The sequence below is a fragment of the Pangasianodon hypophthalmus genome, chromosome 9 (genome assembly GCF_027358585.1).
Source record: "Pangasianodon hypophthalmus isolate fPanHyp1 chromosome 9, fPanHyp1.pri, whole genome shotgun sequence".
NCBI classification, from domain to species: domain Eukaryota; kingdom Metazoa; phylum Chordata; class Actinopteri; order Siluriformes; family Pangasiidae; genus Pangasianodon; species Pangasianodon hypophthalmus.
Genome location: NC_069718.1, coordinates 7,710,377 through 7,734,797, shown reverse-complemented (window position 1 = coordinate 7,734,797; position 24,421 = coordinate 7,710,377). Strand labels below are relative to the sequence as shown.

The window sequence follows — 24,421 nt, the reverse complement described above, 5'->3', positions numbered from 1 at the left end:
AGGTGTAACCTGGAAAGCTCTGAGCTCTGCTCTGGCACGCCCCCGTTTGGTGCGTCCTCCGTTTGGTGCGCGCTCCCGACACGCACCCAAAGCCGCCCACGGCACTCTGTCTCCCTCGTGCGCGCTCCCGCTTTGTGTAAACCCGCATGTGTGGGTGTGTGTGTGTGTGTGTGTGTGTGTGTGTGTGAATCGTCAGCGTGCTCTCATGAAGTTAATGACACTGTTAATGACCCTTTCCTTATCTCATGCTTTCAATAATAATAATAATAATAATAATAATAATAATAATAAAGTGATGATTGCCTCCAAAGCCTCTTTACGCATCCCGCATCTCTCAATCTCCAGCACGTGCGGTGTGAACAGTGTGACGTTATCACGTTATCACATCAGGTATATTGTGCTTTTGTTTTAACGCGAGGTCACAAACACACAAACACACACACTGTCCTTGTTTACGCATTTTTTGTGTTGAAATGACGGAACTCTTCATATCGGTGTGCGCTGCGCCGGTAAATCACGGCGGTCAGCAGGTGATGTAATGATCCACACTTCTCCGTGATGTCTTCTTTCCGGTCCCCAGCGTTCGTGTGTGCGTAGTTGCTCTCCGTCTTTCCACTGCTACCTCCCCTCTCCATCTCTCTCTCTCTCTCTCTCTCAGAGAGCACACTCACACACACACACATACACGCACACGCACACGCACAGCTCCCCCGCTCTCTCCCTCCCTCCCTCCCTCCGTCCCTCTCTCCCTCCCTCCTCATGCTGTCTCATTCACTTCATCCACGCAAAGACTCCGACTCTCCGCGCGGGGGGGCGGGGGAACATATAAGTCCTGGAAGAAGAGGCCACGAGGCACACTGAGACTGAACCACTTGCAGTGCATAAAGACCCACAAGCAAGAAGACTCCGAAGCCGGGAGTAAAAGTACCAACAAAGACGACAGGAGCTGTTAGACCGCAAAGGAAGACGAGAGAAAGAGAAAGAGAGAAGAGAAGAAGCAGCGCGCGCTCTTGCCTTGCTTTCTGAAAGCTGGGAATAGAAGTCTAACAGGCAAAGAGTTGGTAGTTAAACTCTCTGGAGTTTGGTCAGAGTCGCTTTATTTGCCGTTTATTGCTTGTGGAAGTGGACTGCACTGAAACTTGGAATCAGTCTGCAAAGAAAAAAAACCAAACAAACAGAGAAGCATAAGCTTCTCCACCGCTTTTTTTCTTTTCCTGCCCCCAACTTTGCCTTCAACTTCACCTGACAAGGAGAGTTTGAAGAAAGCGGGAGCGGACAAGATTTCCTGGCGGTGAAAAGCCTGTGGATGGAGAGACTCTATCGAAGATACGCACGCTTTTAAAGGTAGCTATGATGCCCTGTCTGATTGCTATAGTCCACGTGCATGGCATGGCTTTCTGTGTTGTATTTGCTGTATATGAGAGCACTTTCTGAAAGTTGGTGTTGCATAGATTTGATCTGATAGCTGCCTGAACTCCGGATGCATCGCATCACGGTTGCACGTTGGTGAGTTCCTTCGCGCTCCCACGTGCGCAGAGCTGGTGACATGGAGTCGCTCTCCGTGGTGCTGAAACATCGCGCCTTCCTCACTGTCCAGAGCTGCACTGCATTTTACGAACTCTCATCTAGCTTTTTGTTTCTGAGTTTACCAAAGTGAAGAATGTAGCAACATTTCTGTGCATGAACAGAATGCATTTCTGCATTTTCTTTTCTTTTTTTTCATTTTTTTTTTTGTTTGTTTTTATTAAATTCAACATTTAGTTGAAATATTCCATCTGAAAATGCACAGCATAACTGAGAAAGCATGCAACTGAAATGCACATTTGGTTCAACTTAAAGGCAGTGTGCAACTGTTTGGAGTAAAAAGCAATGCTTCAAACTGATCTTTCTAACTAGGCAGGTGAACATGAGTGGAATGCATAACTGTAATTTGTTTAAACGTTTTTAAATGGAAATGTTATGGATCTAAATGTTCTTGTTTCCAAAAGGTAAATTTGGATTTCTGTTCCTGAAAGTGAAGGAATTGCTTGATACTTGTTTTGGCTTGGTTTCTCTGGCTTCGACTCATCATGCCTGAGAGTCTCGTACTCACGCGCCAACATGCGCACTTTACTTAGTCAGCTTGTGCCATGCTATTCTACATTTTATGTAAGAAGATATATCTAAGAAGATATATTTTCATATATACAGATATATGAAAAAAGAAAACACAGCATGGATTTAGCCTTCATGAAATCAGTATTCTGACATATTAGTATTTAGTGTACAATTAGGACTAGGATTATGTGCATTTATAAAATATAACCATTATATGATGTGTGCTGTTTTTTAAAAAGCTTCAAGTCTCTAAGCTCTAAAGCTTTTGACTGAGAGTGGTTGAGCATTTGTTAGTGCATAAGAAGTGAAGTAAACATTAATACATTGATCATATATGGTCAAAACTTGCTGACTTCCTGTCCGTCATAGCCTGCATACACAAATACATCTGTGTGTGCACACTACCATCTCCATAGCAACCCAACTGATTTGAACAGTCTCTCTCTGTTGAGTGTCTCAAACGACTTTTTGTTTGTGTGTGTGTGTGCGCGCGTGCGCGCAGTGTGGGAACCTGCACGATCAAAGTGTTTGTGCATGCATTTAATAAGTATTCATCAGCCTTATCCACTTCTATCTAACACAACCTCACAGACGGTCCCATACACACTCATTGAACACACACACATAGCTGTCACACACATTTCACACTGAAATACTGCAAGCATTTTAATGGCTGTTTTCAAGTACTGCCTGATTTCTGTTAAAGTGTTTAGGAAAATGTTTGCAGCTTGTTTGTTTGTGCGTGTGTGTTTTTGTGTGTGTGTGCGTGTGTGTGCATTCATGTGTCTGCACAGTCACGTGGCACTCGAGTCTAAAACCCTACTGTGTGCGTTATTCTCCTCACTCAAGTGCCTGAAGGAAACAGAAAGCTAACTGTGTCTGCAGAAGAAAAAAGAGAGACGTCAAATGAAGCAGTGACGCCTTCGTTGTGCCTTCATCTCTCTTAAATTATATATATAAGCCCTAAGTCATGATTCTTCTATAATAACAAAAGCATGGTCTAATATTAGTGATTATTCTCTACAGCACTTCATTTAGGAATTAATGATATTGGGAACATTTAGGAATAAATCATTCAGTCTTGCTTAAATCTAAAGCTCAGACACTAAAACTGCGCTGATAGTTATGAAAATGTAACACGAGGTCTTGCTGCACGCATGGCAAGAGCTTTGTAGTTTCTATGGAAACGCCTGAATCATCTTCTCTGAGTGAGTCAGAAAAAGCCCTTGGCACCTGTGTGTGTGTGTGTGTGTGTATGTGTGTGTTAGGACAGCCTCAAAACCACAATAGTCCAGCTGCACAGAACAGATCTCCAGACCTGTGACTGATCTGTAAGTCCATGTGACTGCAAATTAAGTATGTAGAAATGTTGGTGGTGAGGGGGTTACATGGACGAGACGCATCCGAGATAATCAGACTCAAGCTGCATAAGTGGCACTCGAACCAGGAGCAGATCTGCATAAATTATCTTCCGACATCCGCATCCGTATAGCTCTACTTTCTGTCCATGTTTTTTCTGTCATTCTGCCTGTACTTGAATCCAAAAAAAATCATCTACAGATGAAACACCTAATTGCAGCCTGCCTTTCAGTAAAGAAGCAGGGAGGAGGAGAGAAGGAGAGGGAGGGAGAGAGGAGGGAGGGAAAGGGAACGGGGAAAGAGAGAGAATTTTAGGGCTCTCAATTTTGCTTTTAATGGCTTCCGGTGTGCGAGATTCAATAGATGGCGAGAGCCAGCTGGAAGTGGGAGACAGAGCCATTAGAACTGATGGAGCAATCAGATGGCAAAGAAAGAGGAATGAGTTGCCCCATAGTACTCACTGCATGATACTTACACTGTTACACATTCAATATATGGAGGGGAAAAGGTAAGTAGAAAGGAGACAAATGAAAAAAAATTGTGATGAGAAGGAAAATATTAAGCTAAACCCTCAAACTTCAAGTCACCTGAATGACCAGTTGAACTTTCCCTTCAAGGGGAATTAGAGTAAGAATTATGTGCTGTCTTATCCTTCTTTCATTCCTCTACCCATTCTTCTGTCTTCACTCATTTGGGCTTGAATGCATCCCTTCTTCTGCTTTCTGCTCTTTGTGCCAGCAAGAAAGCACAAAAGAAGGAGCAACAAAACTTCTGGCTACTTCGGAGAAGCCCTGTGAGAGATCTCCCCTCCCTTATCTCAAACTTTACTCCTCCTACTTTTGCATGGAAGTGGGGGATGGTTGGAAAGAGAAGATGGTTGACCTTCTGAAAAAATTAGGCTGAGCACTTCTGGAATCTCCATGACAACTAGAGAACCGGAAGAAAGGTGTCACTGAGAATGTTCCAGAACACCTCAACCATTTTTTCCTTATTAGTTGTTATTTTGAAGTAGCCATGGGAACAAGTCTTACATTAAGAAATATGTCATTTTGTTCCAGTTATGTTTTGACATTCTTCATCTCTACTAGATGGATGTCTGTAGATCATGCTTCGACTGCATAGTCAGCCCTGCAACTTTTGGTTGCTCTTGCAAACTGCAAGTACAAGATTATCTCCCTGTTGACAACTTATTTTGGAGTTGAGGGTGAGAGTTCCTGCTGGTTTTCTGCACAAAACTCGGCGTATCCAGGCGACACCAGCCTGACGTGGACATAAGCAGAATCTTGGTGCACGTCAGTTTGACGTAAGCTCCCAGACCATGTGTTGGCGCGTGGGCAGGAGTGCGAGATTGAGAGAAAACAAGGGAACGGGAGCGCAAGAAAAGCATGCTGTGAAGGCACTGTAATTAGAGTCACAGTGTAATTGCTGTCTGTTTTTTAGCCATGGTGATTTGAATAAGGCCATGCTGACAATGTGTGCCTGTGTGAACACACACTAATGCTGATCATGGGCCTGTGGCTTCCCAGCAGGTTGTATAGTTATTGAGTGGCTAATTATATTTCCGAAAATCCCAATAACATAGAGACCTCCGGTCATGAATCCCACTTGATGCTGTTTGTGTGAAAGTCAGCTTGACCTGTATCAAAGATCTCTAATGTTGGTTTTGTTGTTTGTGTTTGTGTTCTTTTGTGCAGATCTGCTACAGACAGATATGGCCCCCTTATTCTAGAGAAGTTTTTAACCCTCCATCCAAGCTACCTTAGTGCAAAAAAGAAACAACCAACAAAAAGAAACCCAGAAGCTCAAATATCAAGTAAGAAAATCCCTCACACAAGCAGTAAAGTGGAAGAGAGAGCTAAAGAGGTTTAGATCAACCCAGTGCACCAATCCATCCATCCTCTACAAGGGAGAAGATGGAGTGGAAACCCTTCTTGTTCACTGGCCTCTCTCTGGCCTTGTGTGTGTTTCTCAACCTGACTCTCGCCACCCCATCTGGACCCGCCTCGGCCACCTGTGCTACACTCGAGCAAAGCCGCTTTTTTGGTGTCTTCTCTTCCAAAACAGCACTTTCTGCATCCCCATGCTCATGGACCCTGCAGAACCCTGACCCTCGTCGCTACACCGTCTACATGAAGATCACCAAGCCAACCGAATCTTGCATACCGCGCCAGATCAAGACCTTCCAGTTTGACTCATTCCTGGAGACTTCACGAACCTACCTGGGCATGGAAAGCTTTGACGAGGTAGTGCGCCTGTGTGATGCTACGTCTGCAGTGGCCTACCTTGAGTCCAGCAAGCAGTTCCTCCAGCTCAAGAAAGTGGTGCCCCGCATTGGGACAGAGCTCCTGGTGGAAGAGGATGGAAATGATGACGAGGGCAGCCAGTTCAGCGCCGAGTTCCTGGTCGTGGGTAAGAGGAACCCTAGCGTGCCTGCCTGTGAGATGCTCTGCAAGTGGCTCGAGGATTGTCTGGCGACCAGTTCCCAAGGCAACCCCTGCGGAATCATGGCCACGCCATGCCAGTGCTGGGAGCCACCCAAGAGGAGGCCAGGAGGGTGCTACAGGGGTGGAGTCTACCTGGAGAAATGCACGCCCACTATTAGAGACAACAACAGGGATGCTGAGATCATGAGTAAGTGTCAGAATGTGTTTGTGAGTGCTTTAATGGCATTAATGTTTGTTCATAATATATAACTCTATGTAAAAAAAGATTGTTCATACCATGTAAAAAAAAGAAGAAGAAGAAACATGGTTTTGCAATATTGCCACCTCCTGGAGAAAACAACAAATTACGCTCAGACACATTTTTGCTTGCATGACGATTTTGATTTTAAACACTAATGTTCCCACCTTCTATAAACTGAGAGCTCTTTCTTGCAGAACACTCTGTGCTCAGGGATCATAAACAGCAAATGTCTAGAGGCAGTTTGCAAACTAAAGCCAAAGTTTTACACTCTCCCAACATCTCACCAGGCTTAAAAACCTGCTATTGAAGTGGTGGTGTGAGTTATTTAGCCCTGATGTGGAGGCAAGCAGGTGTGTGTGAGATTGGGGAAAATTGAGGCGTTAGTGAGATGAGGCTAAGAGGCGATGTTCACACAATGCCTCCACCACCAGGGAGGGGAAGGCAATCGATGCATCACACTTGTGGTTGCCTTAGTAACCCGCCGGTTTCCAGCGATACGGCATGCATACAACACTGCAGGTGCTAAAACCCTTTTCAATCTGTTTTCTCATGCGGCGCGCTGGCATTTTGTACTCAAAGGCTTCTGTTTTGCAATCACCATCTACAGAAAAGTTTAACTTTAACTGTAATGTCAGTGCTGTTTAGATTTATTGACTCCTTGGCTGAATTCATGATACATTTTGTTTTCGAGGGACAAATGCCAGACCAGCTGCCGAAACCTTGTACCCACTGTGAAAAACTGAATAACTGAAAAACTGAAAAACAGCAGTGTAGCAGACTGCAGTTCATAATGTCGTCCACCAGGTGGCAGTATTGGCAATCTTGTCAGTCATTTATTTAGACTTTTGTCAAACTTTCATTGCACTTCAGTACACATTCTTAAACCTAATCCTGGAGAACACCCTGTTCCGCACATTTTAGATTTTTCACTGTTCTAACACACCTGATTTAGATAATTAACGACACTTCTTGAGGTGAAGTGGGTGTATGAAAGCAGGGAAAACACTAAGATGTGCAGGACCAGGATTGGGGTCCTGTGCTTTAATTAGTATGACTCTTCTTAATGACCTGTTCATCAATTTTCTGAAGAGTGAAAATATGTCTTGTCTAATTGCAGAGGGTTGGTCTGGTTGGGGCCGCTGGTCCGAGTGCAGCAACGAGTGTGGAGGCGGTGTCCAGGTGCGCAGCAGAGCATGCCAACCCGAAGATGGCATCTGTGAGGGTGTGGTTGAGGAGGCCAGAGCCTGTAACCCCCAACCCTGCATTGGTGAGCATGACGGTCCAGTAAAAATAGAAATTGTAAATGGAAAATTGAGTGGTGGCTAATGGAGGTTTATATCTGTTGAGCAGGTAAAGTACGTCAGCGTAGCCAGGCCCTGCGTTCCATCATCGGCCTGAGGAGAGACAACGGAGAGGAGATAACAGTTCCTCAAGCTGGTAACCAGATTTAACCTATATTATCTTACAGCTTTTTAAAGTTTCAGCTTCTGTCCAGAACACTGTCTTAATGAAACTCTTGGTTATAGACGGAGTACAGGATCAGTGGTCTTCATGGAGCTCCTGTTCTGTTAGCTGCGGTGAGGGCTGGCAGAGTCGCACACGCAACTGCATGACATCTGGAAACAGCATGATGTGTATTGGCCCTTTGAGAGAGAACAGACCCTGCAACAACTCTGTGGCTTGCCCAGGTACACACACATACACATATCAACATGCGTGCACTAATATTAGTACACTGATAATGAGTGCCTTTGGTCCTAATATAATCTGTACATAGTGTTAAGATTGCTGTTTCTCCCATAATTAAGTGAACGGAGCCTGGGATGAATGGGCACCATGGAGTCTGTGTTCATCTACATGTGGTCGCGGCTACCGTGACCGTGTCCGTGTCTGCAAGCCACCCAATAATGGAGGACAACCATGCACTGGGCCCAGAAAACAGACCAAATTCTGCAACATTGCTGTCTGCCCTGGTTAGTAACTATTGCACATTACACACAGTATAAAATAAATACTCAAAGAGTAAAAAGAATAGAATATTCTAGAATTCATAGAAATGCATTCTTCTGTAGTTCTGTCATTCTGTCAGGTTTATAGGCTTGCTCAAGTGTCATTCGCAGTTTCAACACCAGATGGCGATGCAGTCCACAGTCTGTTTATGCACTGCAACGTAAAATGGCAGATCACTAGGTTTTTTTTTTCTCTTGATAGCCGATAGGTTGAGTGGTTTTAGTCTTTTTTTTTATTCATGAAACAGGTGTTAAGGTATTACAAATATAGGAAAGTGTACTTGAGTGTTAAGTGATAATAGGTAATAATAGATAAAATCTTTTGAGATTCCTACTTAACCTTGTGTGTGTTAAGTAATACATTGGCTTACAGATATAAAAACATGCCCCACTCACACCTTTCATATGGCTCTTAATGCTTTTCACAGAACCAACGGCAAAATACGGTTTTATTTAATTCAGAAGTGCCCTTCTACCTTCAACTACTATGTGAAAGTAAATTGTAAAGCAGATTGGCTCAGATTTTGACATTGACTATTCCTGTCTCCTGTCTGTAGTTGATGGTTCCTGGAACGAATGGTCTGCCTGGAGTCCCTGCTCTGCCTCTTGCTCCAATGGAACAATGCAGCGTACACGAGAGTGTAACGGCCCATCATACGGAGGCTCGGAGTGCCGTGGAGACTGGCGTGAAACCAGCAACTGCTTCCTCAGAGACTGCCCAGGTATGTCCACACCTTGTAGAACTAAAAGTTTTTGGGAGATCCTGGTGAAATAATGAGCAATAGTAAAAGATTAGTAATCAGCTAATCAGCAAGAGTAAAAGATTCTGACTTTAGACGCCTTTGCTTTGACCTTGTAGTGGACGGGAGATGGCTCTCCTGGAGCTCTTGGGGCAGCTGCAGTAAGACATGTGGAGGAGGTAGCCAGCAGAGGCAGAGGGTGTGTGAGGGACCATTCTTTGGTGGAGAACCCTGCATCGGTGACAAAGCTGACGTTAGGCGCTGCAATGAGAAGAGATGCCCAGGTAAAACTAAAAAAAAAAACATGCTCTAAAATACAATAAAAGTATATTTGTATTCTCATACTACCCAGTAGTTCTGTCTTGTTTCACGATAATATTGCAAAACTAAACTGGTCTGAACATTGTACCATGCAGAACCCCATGAGATCTGTGGTGAGGAGAGCTACGGAAATGCAGTGTGGAAGAGAACTCCAGCTGGTGACACCGTTGCTGTTCCATGCCCCTCTGACGCAACAGGTACCGAGTAGAACTTTGTGACAACACCCGAAAATAATCTGATTCAAAAGGGACCTGCTAACATTGGTCTTTCTTGACCTTCCGTATGTCCCACATGGATCATTAGAACGCTCTGCTTTGCTCTTTTCCAGGCCTTGTCCTCCGCCGATGCACGCTGGACGCTATCGGTTTGGCTCTGTGGGGAAACCCTAGCTACATCAAATGCGTCTCCAGAGAATACCAAGACATCCAGGCCCTGGTGAGACTCCACGTATCTACAGATCATGATATTTATTGCTATAGAAATTCAAAGTTAAACTATTTTCAACATGCCTGATAATATATAACTATCATATCTTATTCTATCCTCAGACCCGTGAGCAGTTCTCTAAGTCCCAGACAGGAGTGCAGGTGGATGGCGTGTCTGAAATGCTGTCGAGGCTGAGGATGACCTCAAATGATGCAACAAAGTACAGTGGGGACTTGTTGGCGGTCATGGAAATGCTGAGGAACACTTCACAGATCTTCAGAACCGCTGGTTACAGTGTTGTTGATGTAGAGGTAAACACCACTTCAGATAGCCCGTGTTTTTCTTTAGAAGCATCAAGAACATTGCTTAATTTGATGCCAAATGAGAACTGTCATTTCTCTTTAATTAGAATTACGTCCAGACAATCAGCAATTTACTGAAGGAGGAACACCATGGTAAATGGCAAGAAGCACAGCTGGTGAGTCTGTGTATGTGTGTGTGTGTGTGTGTGTGTGTGTGTGTGTGTGTGTGTGTCTTCCCTGACACATTCGGCATTCTCATTATTGCTCAGAGCCCACTTGCCAATGCAAGCGAATATAGATACTGACTCATTAGCAGAATAGCCCTGTGGTGTGGGCTCTAAAAGGTGTCGCACGTGAATTAGATTCACAGCTCTCCCTCACAGGCAGCAAGGGCCATTAGTCAACATTAAGAAGCCATTTTGGATGAGCTGTACCTAAGAGAGGAGGCTGATTCACTAGCTTCCCATGCTGGCGTCCCATATGGAGTTCACTCTGATTAAGCCTGTCCAACAAATAAAAGTGCTTCCAGACTCTTAGGGTTACTAAGGTAGATTAAGTTACAGATCTGATGGAGAACCAATTCGATATGCTTGAGACACTTAGACAAGATCTTTAACCCTGTGCTGAGCTCTATCTTCAGCTCTATGCTTCCACTGTGTCTCAACTATATGTCAAGAGAACCTACATTGTTCTCTTATGATTCCCTTATGCAGATTTTGCCAACTACATCTCAAAATTAAGAACTGAGCTACCATTTGTCTTGTCAAAAGCAAGGTCTGAAGCAGTATATAGACTTTTTCAGAATTCTCCCGCCTCACTGTTATCCAGTCTCTTATGAAACGTCTTGTACTTCCACTGAAATTTTAATGTACTGGATTGGCACAGTGAGTTTAAGAGAAAAAGATTCACTCCGCCTACACAGCAATCTGTGTGTTGTCATGGCAGCTCATGAGGGAACAGGAGCTGTATAGGCCACGAAATGAAGGACACCTCGCGCCTACACACGTGCGCACATATGCGTCAGAGAGACGTACAAATTCCCTCACACCCACAAATGAATCAGCCACGGCACCGTTTATGGAACTCAGGAAGTATGTTGCTGAGTTCTATACATGGATAGCGTTATTGAAAATTTAAAAGGTGCTTTGAGTTCCAAAAATAATATTGCAGATCTTGTATGGTGCTGTGAAAATGATGTGAATATGAATAATCCTTGTGTTCTTCTCGTAGATGGGAGTAAACATTAGGGAGCTGTTCAGCTTGATCGAAGACTTCATTGACATCATTGGCAAGCAGATGAGAGATTTCCAAGATATTTATGAGATGACTGAGAACTTTGGTAAGTTGGCAGGGCAAACACTTTGTGACTTTCATGTGTTATTCAAAGAGCCTATATTTTGTGCTAATAGTCAATTTTATTGACTATATCCTTGTTGTACCTTGACATGGACCCAAATGTGAGTCATTAATCTATATTCATGACTCTTTTCTGCTTGTTGTACTGGCAGTGCTGAGCATCCAGAAGCATCCCAAAACTATGACTTCAGATGTGACTTTCCCCATGAAGGGATGGAGGGGCATGATGGAGTGGGTCCGCAATTTGGACGAGAAAATTGTAGTGTCACGCAACGCCCTTAGTATGGATGTGCCAGGTAGATACACACACTCTCTTATCAGCAAACTCATGAATATATATCTTTTTTAATATAAATATTAGCCAAAAGTTCTTGTTTCTAATGATGCAATTTCTTGCAGATGCAGAAGAGAGCACCGGCTTCGTAACTGGCATTGTTCTCTACAGAAATCTAGGCCCTATCCTGTCTGTGCAGAGGTATGCCATCACACACACACACACACACACACACACAAAATGTCCTTGCCACACTATCTTTGTCCTCTACAGTACCTTAGAGAGGTAAAAGAGAACAAACACTCATGTCTAACAGAGTTATCTCTCTCCTCAGCAACAGCACCTTGCTGAACTCTAAGGTTGTCACGGTAATGGTGAAGCCGAACCCTGGTTTCCTGTCTACCCCAGTGGAGATCGAGTTCCCTCACCTGCACAATGTGAGTAACATCATAAAGATCGATTAATCTACTCTCAGGGATCTCTAGAAAATGTTCTAGACATAACACCCAAACTCATCTTGCTTTCTTTGCAGGACACCGTCAATGAGACATGCATTGCCTGGGATGAGAGTGAAACGTAAGTGTTAATTATGTAGCTGACAATCTCTATGCGTGGGTGGCTATGCATGTGCGTGTCTATGAATGAGTGTGCGTCTGCTCTGAATTTAACAGGCCAGCTGGCCATCATGCTTTCACAGCAGCAAAGGGCATTCACACTCGTCTGCCCCCAGTGCCATGTGTGCAAGTCATCCACACACACACACACACACACACCTCTTTCCTGACAACTGTACCCCGAAGATGAATTCAGGCCAAAAAGAGTTGACTTCAGGCATAATGATCAGTTGTGAATGTCTTAACAGTCACATTTAAGGGTTTCACAGCATTTGGAATCCAAAATGCGACCAAAATTAGCCTTGTTTATCAAACTTGAAATGAATGAATTTATTCATAAATAGTTCTCAAGAGCATTGAGAGCATTCACACAAGAAATTTGGTATTCATGAAATGTATATATAAGGATTCTCATCTTCAAATCATATACCTGGCATGAATTACTGCAATTTTATATAAAGATTACGTTCACATGGTAAAATCCTTTACTATGCATAAGACAAATATAAAACTAGATATTCAGTTAGGACAAAAGTAATAGCACCCTAGAAAAGGAGGTAGACTTGGTGTGTCGTAGTATTAGAGTTAGTATTACCTGATGATTTAGCACATGGCGCCCTTAGGAGGCGCTCTTTCACCATTTAATCATCACTTTATCATTTTCAGTTCTGTGAGCTTTGTCTTTTCTGGAGATTCTTGGGCATCCATAAATCTAAATCACCTGTGTCTTGAACCTGCTTGGTAATTTATACGTGATAACCATTTATCAATATACACACAAGTGCAAAGAAAATCAAAACTTTTGTAAATCTGGCAGGAATATAGGTTTGGTTCGACATACAAAAATATTTAAACACAACTTCACTGAAAGATTGATAAATGAGGCCCAATGTACAGTATATGCTACATTTCAATTTCAGGCTGAAACTGGTCTGACTCTAAGTTCCAGTCCATATCACTGCATGGGATATGATCTCATACATGATAAGTATAAGTTGTGGCTGTTCTAGCAGACAGATTCAAGTGCCACAGCAGTAAATAGGCCAGATGAAAGTAGAACATGTGGGATAGCACTGAGCCATTGCTCATTCGCTCTCTGGACAGGAAGAGTAGTAATAGAGATCTGAATAAACACTTCCACAAAAGGGCAGCTATATAGATAGACAAAAGAAAGAAGTTTAAAAATAGAGTTTACAATGATATTTACACATTAAATGTGAAGAATGAATGATTTTAGACACATACTCTTGCACTCAAGTCCAAGATGTAAACATAGAGGAACTCAGTGAAGGTGGAGTTGTAGCTCAGGATAAATGAACTAGGCCACCTGAGAGATGTGATTGAATTTTTGCGCATTAGCCGAGTGCTGAGCAGACACTCTTATTGACCAGTGAAGGAAATGTACACATTGCACCATCGTCACCTCCATCCAAGCTTCACAACTATCTTTCTTTCACTGCGCCATTTCCGTGGCCGACACTGTGTGGTCATGTGAGCTGACATCCACTCTCCTTTGCTTCCCCGCCATCTCCACTGCCAAGGGTGCCATGGCAACCACATCTTCTCTCAGACAGAGAAAGAGATGGGAGACATTTTGGCTACTAGACATTATTCATATGCTGTGGACATGGTCATGTGACATGGGAAATAATTCTCGTGCTGGCTTTTTATGACCTGTGACCTTATCTTTTATTTGAATTCATTAGTTTGGTAATTATGTTAGATAACTGGACAATAAACAAGGTCTGGGATTCGGTTACAAAAAAAAAAAAAAAAAAATCTTTCTTTATGATTGCATTGGGATGCACTGAATCTGTCTAGATTCAATAGCTCTGTGGCACTGCCTCTTTCTCTCTCTCTCTCTCAGTCTTTTTTTGTCCCCTTCTTTGTCACTGACACCTATTATGTAGAACGCGCGTGCGGGGAGAGGCGGGAAAAAAAATCCCGAGGGTTCATTTTGCAGTGTGAGATCTCTCTGAAACGCTCCCTCTCTCCCTCTCTCTCTCCCTCTCTCCCCCTCTCTCCCTCTCTCTCAGTGAGTCGTTGCTGGGCTCGTGGTCGGCACGCGGATGCAGAGCGCTTGCACTCGATTCAGGCAGGACCAGGTGCGCGTGTGACGCTCTCTCCACGTTCGCCATCTTAGCACGGCCGAACCCCGAATCGGTGAGTCCACTATGCTCGTGTGCTTGCATTTGCGTGGGAGATGTGTTTGTTGTTGTGCGTGTGTGCGTTTGTGTGTGTGTGTGTCAGTGTGTGTGTGTGGCATTGTTGTCTGTTGAAGCAGAAAAGAGGAAGAGAGCGAAAAGGTGCATGTTGGGGTTTTAGTATAAATAGGCAGCAGAGCAAATCTTTATAGATGGAAACAAGTTAATGCAAAATGTCTGCACATTCATTATTATACAGTATTCATGTAGATGTGCCTGCATGCTTCCAGTCTAGTCACACAATCAGTTATTGATTAACTATTGATTAAAAGAAAGGAGGCTGATTAACCATGAATCACCTTCCAAAATTTTTACATTTTTAAATTTTATATATATATAATGTGTATATGTATTTCTGCCCCTAACATTTTGTTTACTCAGGGGCCTATAGGCAAATATAGCACATGATTACCTTATCGAACAATTTCATTATCAGCTGAAACATTACTGAAAAATTAAAAGAATGGCTGCTGGGGTTTTTTTGCGCAGAGCTGTGCAGATCTTCTCTCCTCCTCATTTGATTGGAGGCTGCCTTGCTGCGCCTAAAGCATCTTGCTCTGCTGTTGCCTTGGTAACGGCATCCGCAGCCTGTGATGGAGCTGTCCGAGAGATAGGGGAGGAATAACAAGAGCGCTGGCCTTCAAATGACTAATGCACGCACGTCTTATTTTGAAGCCAAGCTTATTGGATGTGATGTGTGTGCATTAGGTCAATTACCGATTCACAATCAAAGCTACTGTCGTAGATGTGAAAAAAAAAAAAAATAGCTGCTTTCTATTCTTCGTTTTCTTTATTGTTGCATTCTATCTGTCTGATTTCATTTGAAACAAAAGCCACTACCAGTAGCACCCCTCTAATTATTATATAAATCCAACATTCCCATAGAACGAATCAGCCGTACACACTAACGGTGATCGTCTAGCTGACTGCAGACATGGCAATAAGTCTATGATGCACAAGAGGCATTTTCATGACTCCATGGCTCCAAGCTGGATGATTAAAGCCTGTGAGAAAGGACAGGAAGCAGAGCATTATGAGATCTTAAGAGATACGCTCTACTTCCTCCCATGTTCAAATGTCCTTAACAAGTCCGTCTCGTGTGAGTCACTGGAACAGGACAATCATTAGCACACGCGCTATTCTCTGCGGCCTCCTTGTCCTGATTTTCTGTGGTTTTTTTTCTTCTCTAACAGACAAACATTCCATCTTTCAAGGGCAAAAGCTGCCCAAGTCATATTTGGGTCACACTAGCTGGATTTATCCAGTTATCCCACACTGGGAGAAACAGCATGAACTGAAATCACTTTCTCAGTTCCTCTGCTATAATTTACACAGTGTTCTGGTTCAGATCCGGGAGAAGGCACTGATAATTAACTGTCTGTGGGCTTAGAGACACAAATACATATGAGTAACACAACAAGAAGATATTGATGCATTCCTTATGTAATAAAAAATAAGAATAAGAATAATAAGAATAAGGTTATTCCATTAATTCGTTTAATCCTAAACACTTTGTTTAACCTTAAAAACACTTAAAAAGACCTTATCCTTTTAAAAACCCTTTTAACCCTTTTTTATACCTTACTGTAGTACTTTTCTTTTTAAAGTGCTTTCTGAATACTTATGATAAATCATAATAATAAAAAAACTTTATATAGTATTATAGTAAATAGTAAATAGTTATCTAGTATTTAGTCCAAATCGTGAAAATGATGTTATAAAGACACAGTAATGAAGCTATAATATAACACATTCACACTATATACACATCTCACATGAAGTGAGTTCACCCCTAATCATTTTCCAGGGTTTCATTCCTCCTCTCCTTTTTGCACTTTTTTTTTATTTAACAGCTTTACACACTCTCAAATCTCTTAAATGAAAAATGATCAACATTTTTAAATATATTTTTAATGGCTTATTGGCTTCTTGTATCACCAACTACTGAACCATAAGTAAAAGGGGAAATAATTATAATTTTTTTCAACTTTTTAAAATGGAATTCTGCTAGCAAATGATAACAATAAGAAATAAGACATTGTATGGATATATCTGAGGTGCAGAAGGCAAACTTGCTAAAATCTAGATAGTTCAGCAATAAAAATATTATTATTATTATTATTATTATTATTATTATTATTATTACTGTTGTTGCTGTTGTTGTTCATTAATGGCCCACGCATGCTATATTCTCTTTCACACCATTTCACACGCCACTGTGTGCCTGCTGGCACAAAATGAGCATTTAGCTTCCACTCACCTACAACACAGATTATTACAGAGGTGAGAATTAGTCCACCTGGCCCTTGCAGGACACACACACACACACACACACACACACACACTACATCTCTCCTTTATTTCTCCTTCCCTGAGAACTGCCCTACTTCTGCCATTCATGTTGCCTGAAGGGAATAGTGTGTGCGTGTGTGAGACAGCTAAATATTTTGCATCTCCTCCTCTCTAGAACATGGATAAGAACCTGTTGCCATCGGTTACGATGATCGTGGGATGTGGTGTTTCATCCCTGACTCTGCTACTGCTCATCATCATCTATGTCTCCGTTTGGAAGTAAGAACATGAAAGAACACCCACACACACACCCACACACACACACACACACACATTGAGTCTGTAAGATCAATAGTCACTGATTGATAAACTGACTGATTGGTTTGTTTCTCTCAGATATATTCGCTCTGAACGCTCAGTCATCCTCATCAACTTCTGCCTGTCAATCATCTGCTCCAACGCTCTCATCCTGATTGGTCAGACACAGGCTCGCAACAAGGTATGACATCACTCTTACCCAGCATCCTCTAGTACATTGTGTTCTATGTCTAATGTATTTTAAAAAATGGAAAATCCTTTTGTAATATTAACCCCTGTTTGTTTTTCTCTCTCTCAGGTCATGTGCACCCTGGTGGCAGCCTTCCTCCATTTCTTCTTCCTCTCCTCTTTCTGCTGGGTTCTGACAGAGGCGTGGCAGTCATATATGGCCGTGACTGGACGTCTGCGCAACCGCATCATCCGCAAGCGTTTCCTGTGCCTGGGCTGGGGTCTGCCCGCGCTCGTCGTGGCTGTTTCTGTAGGCTTCACCAAGGCCAAGGGATACGGCACGGTCAACTAGTGAGTCCTGCACTTCCATTTCTCCATCTATCTTCCTCTCTCTCTCTATCCTGCACTCTTCTGTTTTTTTTTAAAGTTACTAACATTAAGTGCTTCTTTTTGTCCTGTAGCTGCTGGCTGTCTCTTGAGGGAGGGCTTCTTTACTCATTTGTTGGACCTGCAGCTGCTGTTGTGTTGGTAAATGAAACCAGACACACACACACACACACACACACACACTACTAGTACAATAGACAGATCACATTCATGGTGTGGGTATAAGGGCATGTGAAAATGCCTTTGTATTGCTCTTGAACTCACAGTGTGCTTTTGTGTGTGTGTTAGGTGAACATGGTGATTGGTATTCTGGTCTTTAATAAGCTTGTGTCGAAGGACGGGATCACAGACGTGAAGCTGAAGGAGAGAGCAGGGTAAGAGCTTTACATTCATCATCATTTATTTAGGGTTTTTTTTTTATGTTTAAACATATTCAGACATTTATCATTTGAAAGCAACAGGCTGTTTCTTTGATTGGATTGATGGATGGATGGATGGATAGATAGGAAGCTCTTGATTTCAGGCACCAAACTCAATAAATCCAAACATCACAGCCAATTATGTTAAATTAAGGAACCCAAAAATCACAATTAATCAGCTCTATTCATTAACCCAGAAGAAATTCTGAATACAGAGAAATGAAGAGTCAGATGGATAAAGCTGACACACACACACACACACACACACACATTAGCTGTGGTTAACGCATCGTGCTGGTTCCTGCAGGGCGTCGCTGTGGAGCTCTTGCGTGGTTCTCCCCCTGCTGGCTCTGACATGGATGTCAGCTGTGTTGGCCATCACAGACCGGCGCTCGGCTCTCTTCCAAATCCTTTTCGCCGTCTTCGACTCGCTCGAGGGCTTCATCATCGTCATGGTGCACTGCATCCTGCGACGAGAGGTGAGCTGAGACACAAACACTCGGCCGCAAATGCAGCCACTCACTGCACGTGATGGAAAATATACTGTATATAATGCTAATGCATTGAATAAACGTGTGCATATATGTTATAGGTACAAGAGGCTGTGAAATGTCGCGTAGTCGATCGTAAGGATGATGGAAACGGCGACTCCGGGAGCTCACTGCAGAACGGCCACACGCAGCGCTTGGTGAGTGTCTCACACACACACACACACACACACACAGATATACACAGATCAACACATTCAGTGCTAACTCAGGAAGCAGCATTAGCATTCTCATGCATTTTACATGATGGCCTGCAGCAGTCGCAAATAGCTGTTGATTTTAATTTTAATTCTCTCTGTTTTCTCCTCCCTCTCTGTTTTCTCTCGCTTATAGGGTGACTTTGAAAAGGATGGTGACTCAAACAGACCAGGTGAGATTACCAGCTTAACACTTGCTGCTATATATATGTTGTTATTTTCACACTCCTTGAGATTGTCAGATTCCTTTGGAAATAGATTTGACAGTTAAGTAAGATTGAGTCTATAATTAGAGCGAGCATTAGCGGTAGATATAGCATGAATCAACGTGACTAAAGCAGCTGTCAATCCAGTAATTTAGCTAGAAAAACATGATCAAATGTAGCACTGTGCTAAAATGCATCATATCATTTTTTTTTCTAAGGTGGCATGAAGAGCTCTTCAGAGGAGAAGATGCCTCTCCCCCAGCTGCCTCTTCCCATGGGTCCCAACTTCCACACACTGCCCTCAAAGCCCAGCGCCAAGACACACATGCCTCCCATGCCCGACTACTCCAGCCACACTCTGACCCTGCGTCGTGATAAGAGCCGTGGAGGTGAGCCGCCCTGCTCCAAGCCCATCTACGTGTGCGACAGTGACATCTTCACACAGATGGATCCCGAGCTGGTGCGCGTGCCGACTGAAGGTGGCGCTCCCGACGCAAGCGGCTACATGCTGATGCCCAACACCACGTCTACGCTGCGTTCCAAGCCCAAGGAAGACATCTCTTCTGCTAAGTACAACATCAGCGTTGAGCAGCTGCCTCAGGCACGCATCATGCATCTGGGCAGCGGATACGCCGAGCCACAAGCCGCCTACGCCACCAAGCCTGTACCTGCCGACCGTGCCAGCGTGTCATACTCAGAGCGCGACTCACCCCTGCAGAACGTGCACAATATTTCCAGCGAGAGCCATGTCACCAGTTTGCTAGGAGACACCTTCGACTCCATGAACTCCATGATGTCGAAGAGTGAGACCATCTCTACACTGTCCATGAGCTCACTGGAGGTCAGCGAGGGGGTGAGTGGAAATATATTGTTGCGGCAAAATATTGGTAGAAAAGTTATTAGTGAGTTATATAAGACTAAACACCTGACAGAGATTTTCTGGTTTGTGTTCCTTTATTTTAATATAGTTTCATAATATAGGTTTAACATTTACAAAAAAAATATGCATTTTGTACCAGTTGGCTCACAAGTAACAGAATAAGAATGATTAATGCTTGTTCTTTCTTCCTTTTCTTCTCCTGTCTTTTCCTCCAACTCTCACATTGCAGAGGCAGAAATCTCGTTATGCTGAGCTCGACTTTGAGGTAATTATGTTTTCATAACTCACCTGCATGGCAGCAGTATTATTATGCTTGGAACCATCTGTGCCATTCTGAGGCAAAAGACTTTTGAGAAGATTTACAGCCTTTGGCATTGTTTTTTTTTTTTTGCTAATGAAAAATAATTAATGAGAATAGAGCATCCAACTGAACTATTGAGTCATAACTTCGACAAGAAAAATTATAATGCTACTTTACCTCAGGAAAGATTTCAGTATTAGACATTTTTCCTGTCAGTTCTAACCGTCTTTGTTCTGTCCTGTGCTCCATGTAGAAGATCATGCATACGCGAAAGCGCCATCAGAACATGTTCCAGGACCTCAACAGGAAATTACATCATGCTGAGAAGGACAGAGAATCACCCGCTTCTGACAGCAAGGTAAAATGCCAATATCTTGCTAATAAATAGGATTGATCTGCATCAGAAACTCTGTATGGCAGCCATCTGGCATTTCACTCACATCTCAATTTCCCACCTTCGTTCTCTTTCATCTTAATTTGCTCTTGCTCAGAAGGAGAGGTGGGGAGAGAGAGGGGAAAAAAACAGAAGTGATAAAAGAACAGGCATAAAATAGAAATCCTGAGACCTCAGTTTACCTTCTTAACTTTCGTGTGTTAAAGTCAGGCTGTGTAAAAGGCAGTTGGAATCATTTCTCTTTATTTCTCCTCTGCAGTCTGTGAGGTGGAGCGTGTCTTCTGCAGGAAGTGACAAAACAAGCCATAGCGTAAGTGTCTCTTAAGCCTTATTTTTGGAATAGGAATAGTTCCTGCTTTAATGGGAAAATATTGTTTATTCTATGCAATACTTCTTGTAGCACTGATGTTAGAGCACTAACACAAGCCTGTTAATGGCTATATGGAAAATGCTGCATGCTTCTGCAAAATCCATTAACCTCTTACATTGTGCTGTTAGTCTAATGGATGGACAACATTACATACATACATCTAAATGTAGGGGAAACATTCTTTCCTATAATAGCAATGCCATGGAAGGACAATGTTTGGTTCTCTAAAACAACCTTTATAGCCATTAATAGCATTTCATTGGTGCCATAAAGTTCCATCAGGAAAAAAAAATGGTCCAACAGTACACAAGGGAGAACATTGTCTGCTGAGATTGGTGTCTTAACTCATCCTAATCCATCTCACATTTCCTCCTCCAGGATAAACAGCAAGCACTGGGTGAGCGTTCATGGGAGACCATGCCCCGATCACAGGCGTCGCCGCCATCGTGGGTGCGGAAGGAGCTCGAGCCTTTGGCTGCATCGCCCTTGGAGATGCCCTCTGTGGAGTGGGAGAAGCCTGGCACTGCCATTCCTCTGGTAGGCCAGGACATCATCGATCTGCAGACGGAAGTGTGAGGCCCTTACCAAAAAAAATCCTGTGTACCCTGGCTCCTTTTGGTTTGGGAAAGAAGAGGGAGAGGGCGGAATCAGAAGGGAAAATTGGGAGGTCAAGAAAGATATATAGAGTGTAGGGGTGGAGAGAGAGAACCAAAAACCATGTCCTGATATCCAAAGAATTAAGGAGGGGAATGAATGAGAAAGTTTGCATAGTTTGGGATTTGTGTAGCCTCAAGTAAGGGTAATTAACATGAAGGAGGAGGGGGGAGGGGATTTGATGGATGGAGGGATCTGATGGATGGATGGATCTGATGGAGTGGGTTTGGTTCTCCTCTGGGCACAGTAAGGTTCTCGTTTTTTTCCGCCAAGAGCTTCTCCCGTAACTCTTCCGTCTGGTCCAGGAGAGGTGTGGTCTTCATGCCTGTGCCTTTTGTTCAGTTTTCGTTCGACTTCAGTATGGAAAGGGCGACCGGTTGCTCGGCTCCTTGAGCTCGACCTCTTCCAGTGTCTCTGCTCTCACCATGAGAGAAGGACTGGCACCGAGTGACTTCCCAGCAGCCTCTTGGCTGTTTTTCACCCTGAGGTGAACGGACGCATGTTGCCAACTGTCTGCGCTGTGGTTATCGTTTTTTATCGCTTTTACGTAGCGCTGCTTCTCCAGAGCTTATTACAGACTCTTCCACTGAACTCTATTCAGAGTCTAATAGCATAACTTTCCTGGACTCAAGGCTTGAATAGGACTGTCAGAGCTGAACATTTATTTTTATTGTTTAAACTGTCATTGTTATTATGTGATATTGTTAAGATTTCATTATGACTCTATGATTTATATTTATCAGATTAATTTTCTTGTTTTGTTGTAATTTGTTTTCTGCTTGTATTTGTCTTCATTACATTCAACTGTGGAGTTTAATTTTCCAAGTACAATATAAAATATCCCACTGTTTCCCAAAACCTACATGAGGAACATAATGAGAGTATAAGTGGAGGTGTGGCTTCACAGAGAACCCATGTGACCACCATGAGACACCACTGCTACACCTGGAGCAAGCCCAGTGCACATTCTGGGTACCAAAGGCTAGGTGCGAGCAGCATGTGGACACATTAAAGGACAAAAACACCATCTTTGCTCGGCTGAATGCCCAGTTGGATCATCTTACTATTTGTGTTTCCTCCATTTCCATTACCAGCTCTTTCTACAGCCTTGTGAACTTGACAACAAGGAAAAATATTTATGACCTTAAAGACCCTAGCACTGGGCCTTGAGGCACCTCGGTATGTTGACCGAGGCTGTTCTCGCCCTCCACTGAACTCCAGCAGAACTTCCACAGTGCCAGCTGTAGAGGCAAACAGACTCTCATATTGTGCAAAAGAGAGTGAATAATAAAAGTGCAATATGATGATGGACGCTTGATGCTCAAGTGAGGGTGATGTCAGACCCATGGCAGATTTTTATTATTTTTGGAATTTTGTACCATGTTTATAGAGCATATAGAGACATTTATGATAATACTGTCTAAGGACTGTATTAGCAACTATCAAAGATTCTTTCTCCATAAATTTGATTTGATGGATGAAAGCACATGACTTTGAGTCTTGTGATTAATATTTGGGAGATAAAAATAGAAATTATATATGAAGAATAATAGACTATAGAGTATGTTTCAGGTACATACCCCTGGTTTTCTACTTGATTCCCCAGATTGTTGAATAACAGAACACTGGTCCTCTGTATTGTCCTGTGTTTTGAAACACTGTAACCCTGTGTGCCAATAACCTTCCCTCCTGTTGCAGTCTTAGACAGTATGGATTATCAAAATCCTAACTGTTTGTGTCTTTTACATTTCTATGTCCTTATTTTTCCATTCTTTTCACTTGTACAGTTTTCAGAGCACAAGATGAATATGTCTTATTTCTAATAAAAAAAAATCTATATTATAAAATGAAATGGTTCTTCATTTCCAGAAGCAGACATTAAATTTGATGCATGAGACTCATAGTACTGGTTTTTATCATCTTCGTTAAAATTCTATGCCACTTCATAAATTTCCTTTAAAGACATTGACAGTGCCTTAACTCTTAGCAAGTCAAGGACAACAGAAAAGAAGGATAAAAACTTAGAGAGAACCAAGAGACTAACCACTGGAACCCATCCTCCTCTGGCCAGCACTGAGAATCATATCACATAGTCTATGAGTTCCACAATATATGGAATACAAATTCATGGTTGATGATACTGTAAGAACATTAACAAATTAGTTATCAATGAAAAACATACACTGCAAGTAACTGGTAGCAGGTTTGTTATAGTCAAGGAAAAGAAAAAAGAGGCTTGTAGTCCCTGAGACATGAGCAGGATCTTGTAGACCAAAGAATGGCTGAAGCTGAATCCAGATTGGGAAGGAGTTTGTAGACATCATGATAGGACAAAGAAGCTTTAAACCTCAAAGCAAAGCTTATAGACCTTAGGATAGGAGCGTGAGTTTATGGACTTGAGGACAGGGGCAGGAGGTTTGTAGGCCTCAGGACAGCAGCAAGTGCTGCTTGACCTCAGCGTGGCCCAGACATTGTAGACCTCAGGTTAGAAGCAGAAAGCTTTAGAACTCAGGAAGGGGGCAGAAGCCTGTAGACCTCAAGATGAGTGCAGGAGCTAGTAGACCTCATGTTGGAAGCAGGAGGCTGGAGACCTCGGAATAAGAGCAGGAGCTTATAGACTTGATTATAGGGGCAGGAGCTTTGTAGGCGTCAGGACAGGTGCAGGAACTTGTAGATCTCATGACAGGAACAGGAGGCTATAGACCTGAGGAGAGAGGCAGGAGCTTTGTGGACCTCAAGACAGGAGCAAGTGCTTATAGACCTCAGGACAGTACAGGAGCTTGTAGACCACAGTATAGAACCAGTAAGCTTTACACCACAGGATGGGAGAAGGAGCTAACAGACGGATTATGATGGATTAAGGAGGCTGTAAATCTCAGGAGAAGAGCAAGAGCTTGTAG

At 43.0% G+C, this 24,421-nt stretch overlaps 1 protein-coding gene across 1 annotated transcript; it reads left to right on the top strand.

Moving 5' to 3' along the window:
• Nucleotides 1-829: 829 nt before the first annotated feature.
• LOC113530221 (adhesion G protein-coupled receptor B1) lies at nt 830-24,092 on the top strand. Its single transcript, XM_026920070.3, has 31 exons — nt 830-1,344; nt 5,151-6,087; nt 7,259-7,408; nt 7,492-7,578; nt 7,668-7,829; nt 7,950-8,114; nt 8,708-8,872; nt 9,010-9,174; nt 9,307-9,408; nt 9,540-9,646; nt 9,760-9,948; nt 10,047-10,115; nt 11,170-11,278; nt 11,448-11,591; nt 11,695-11,770; nt 11,904-12,006; nt 12,102-12,145; nt 14,220-14,346; nt 16,855-16,958; nt 17,076-17,178; nt 17,296-17,516; nt 17,627-17,693; nt 17,841-17,926; nt 18,279-18,450; nt 18,564-18,659; nt 18,853-18,889; nt 19,141-19,775; nt 20,032-20,067; nt 20,357-20,461; nt 20,757-20,807; nt 21,246-24,092. Exons 2-31 carry the CDS (start codon nt 5,370-5,372, stop codon nt 21,441-21,443), a joined length of 4,593 nt encoding a protein of 1,530 aa, XP_026775871.1. The 5' UTR covers nt 830-1,344; nt 5,151-5,369; the 3' UTR covers nt 21,444-24,092.
• The last annotated feature ends 329 nt before the right edge of the window (nt 24,093-24,421 follow it).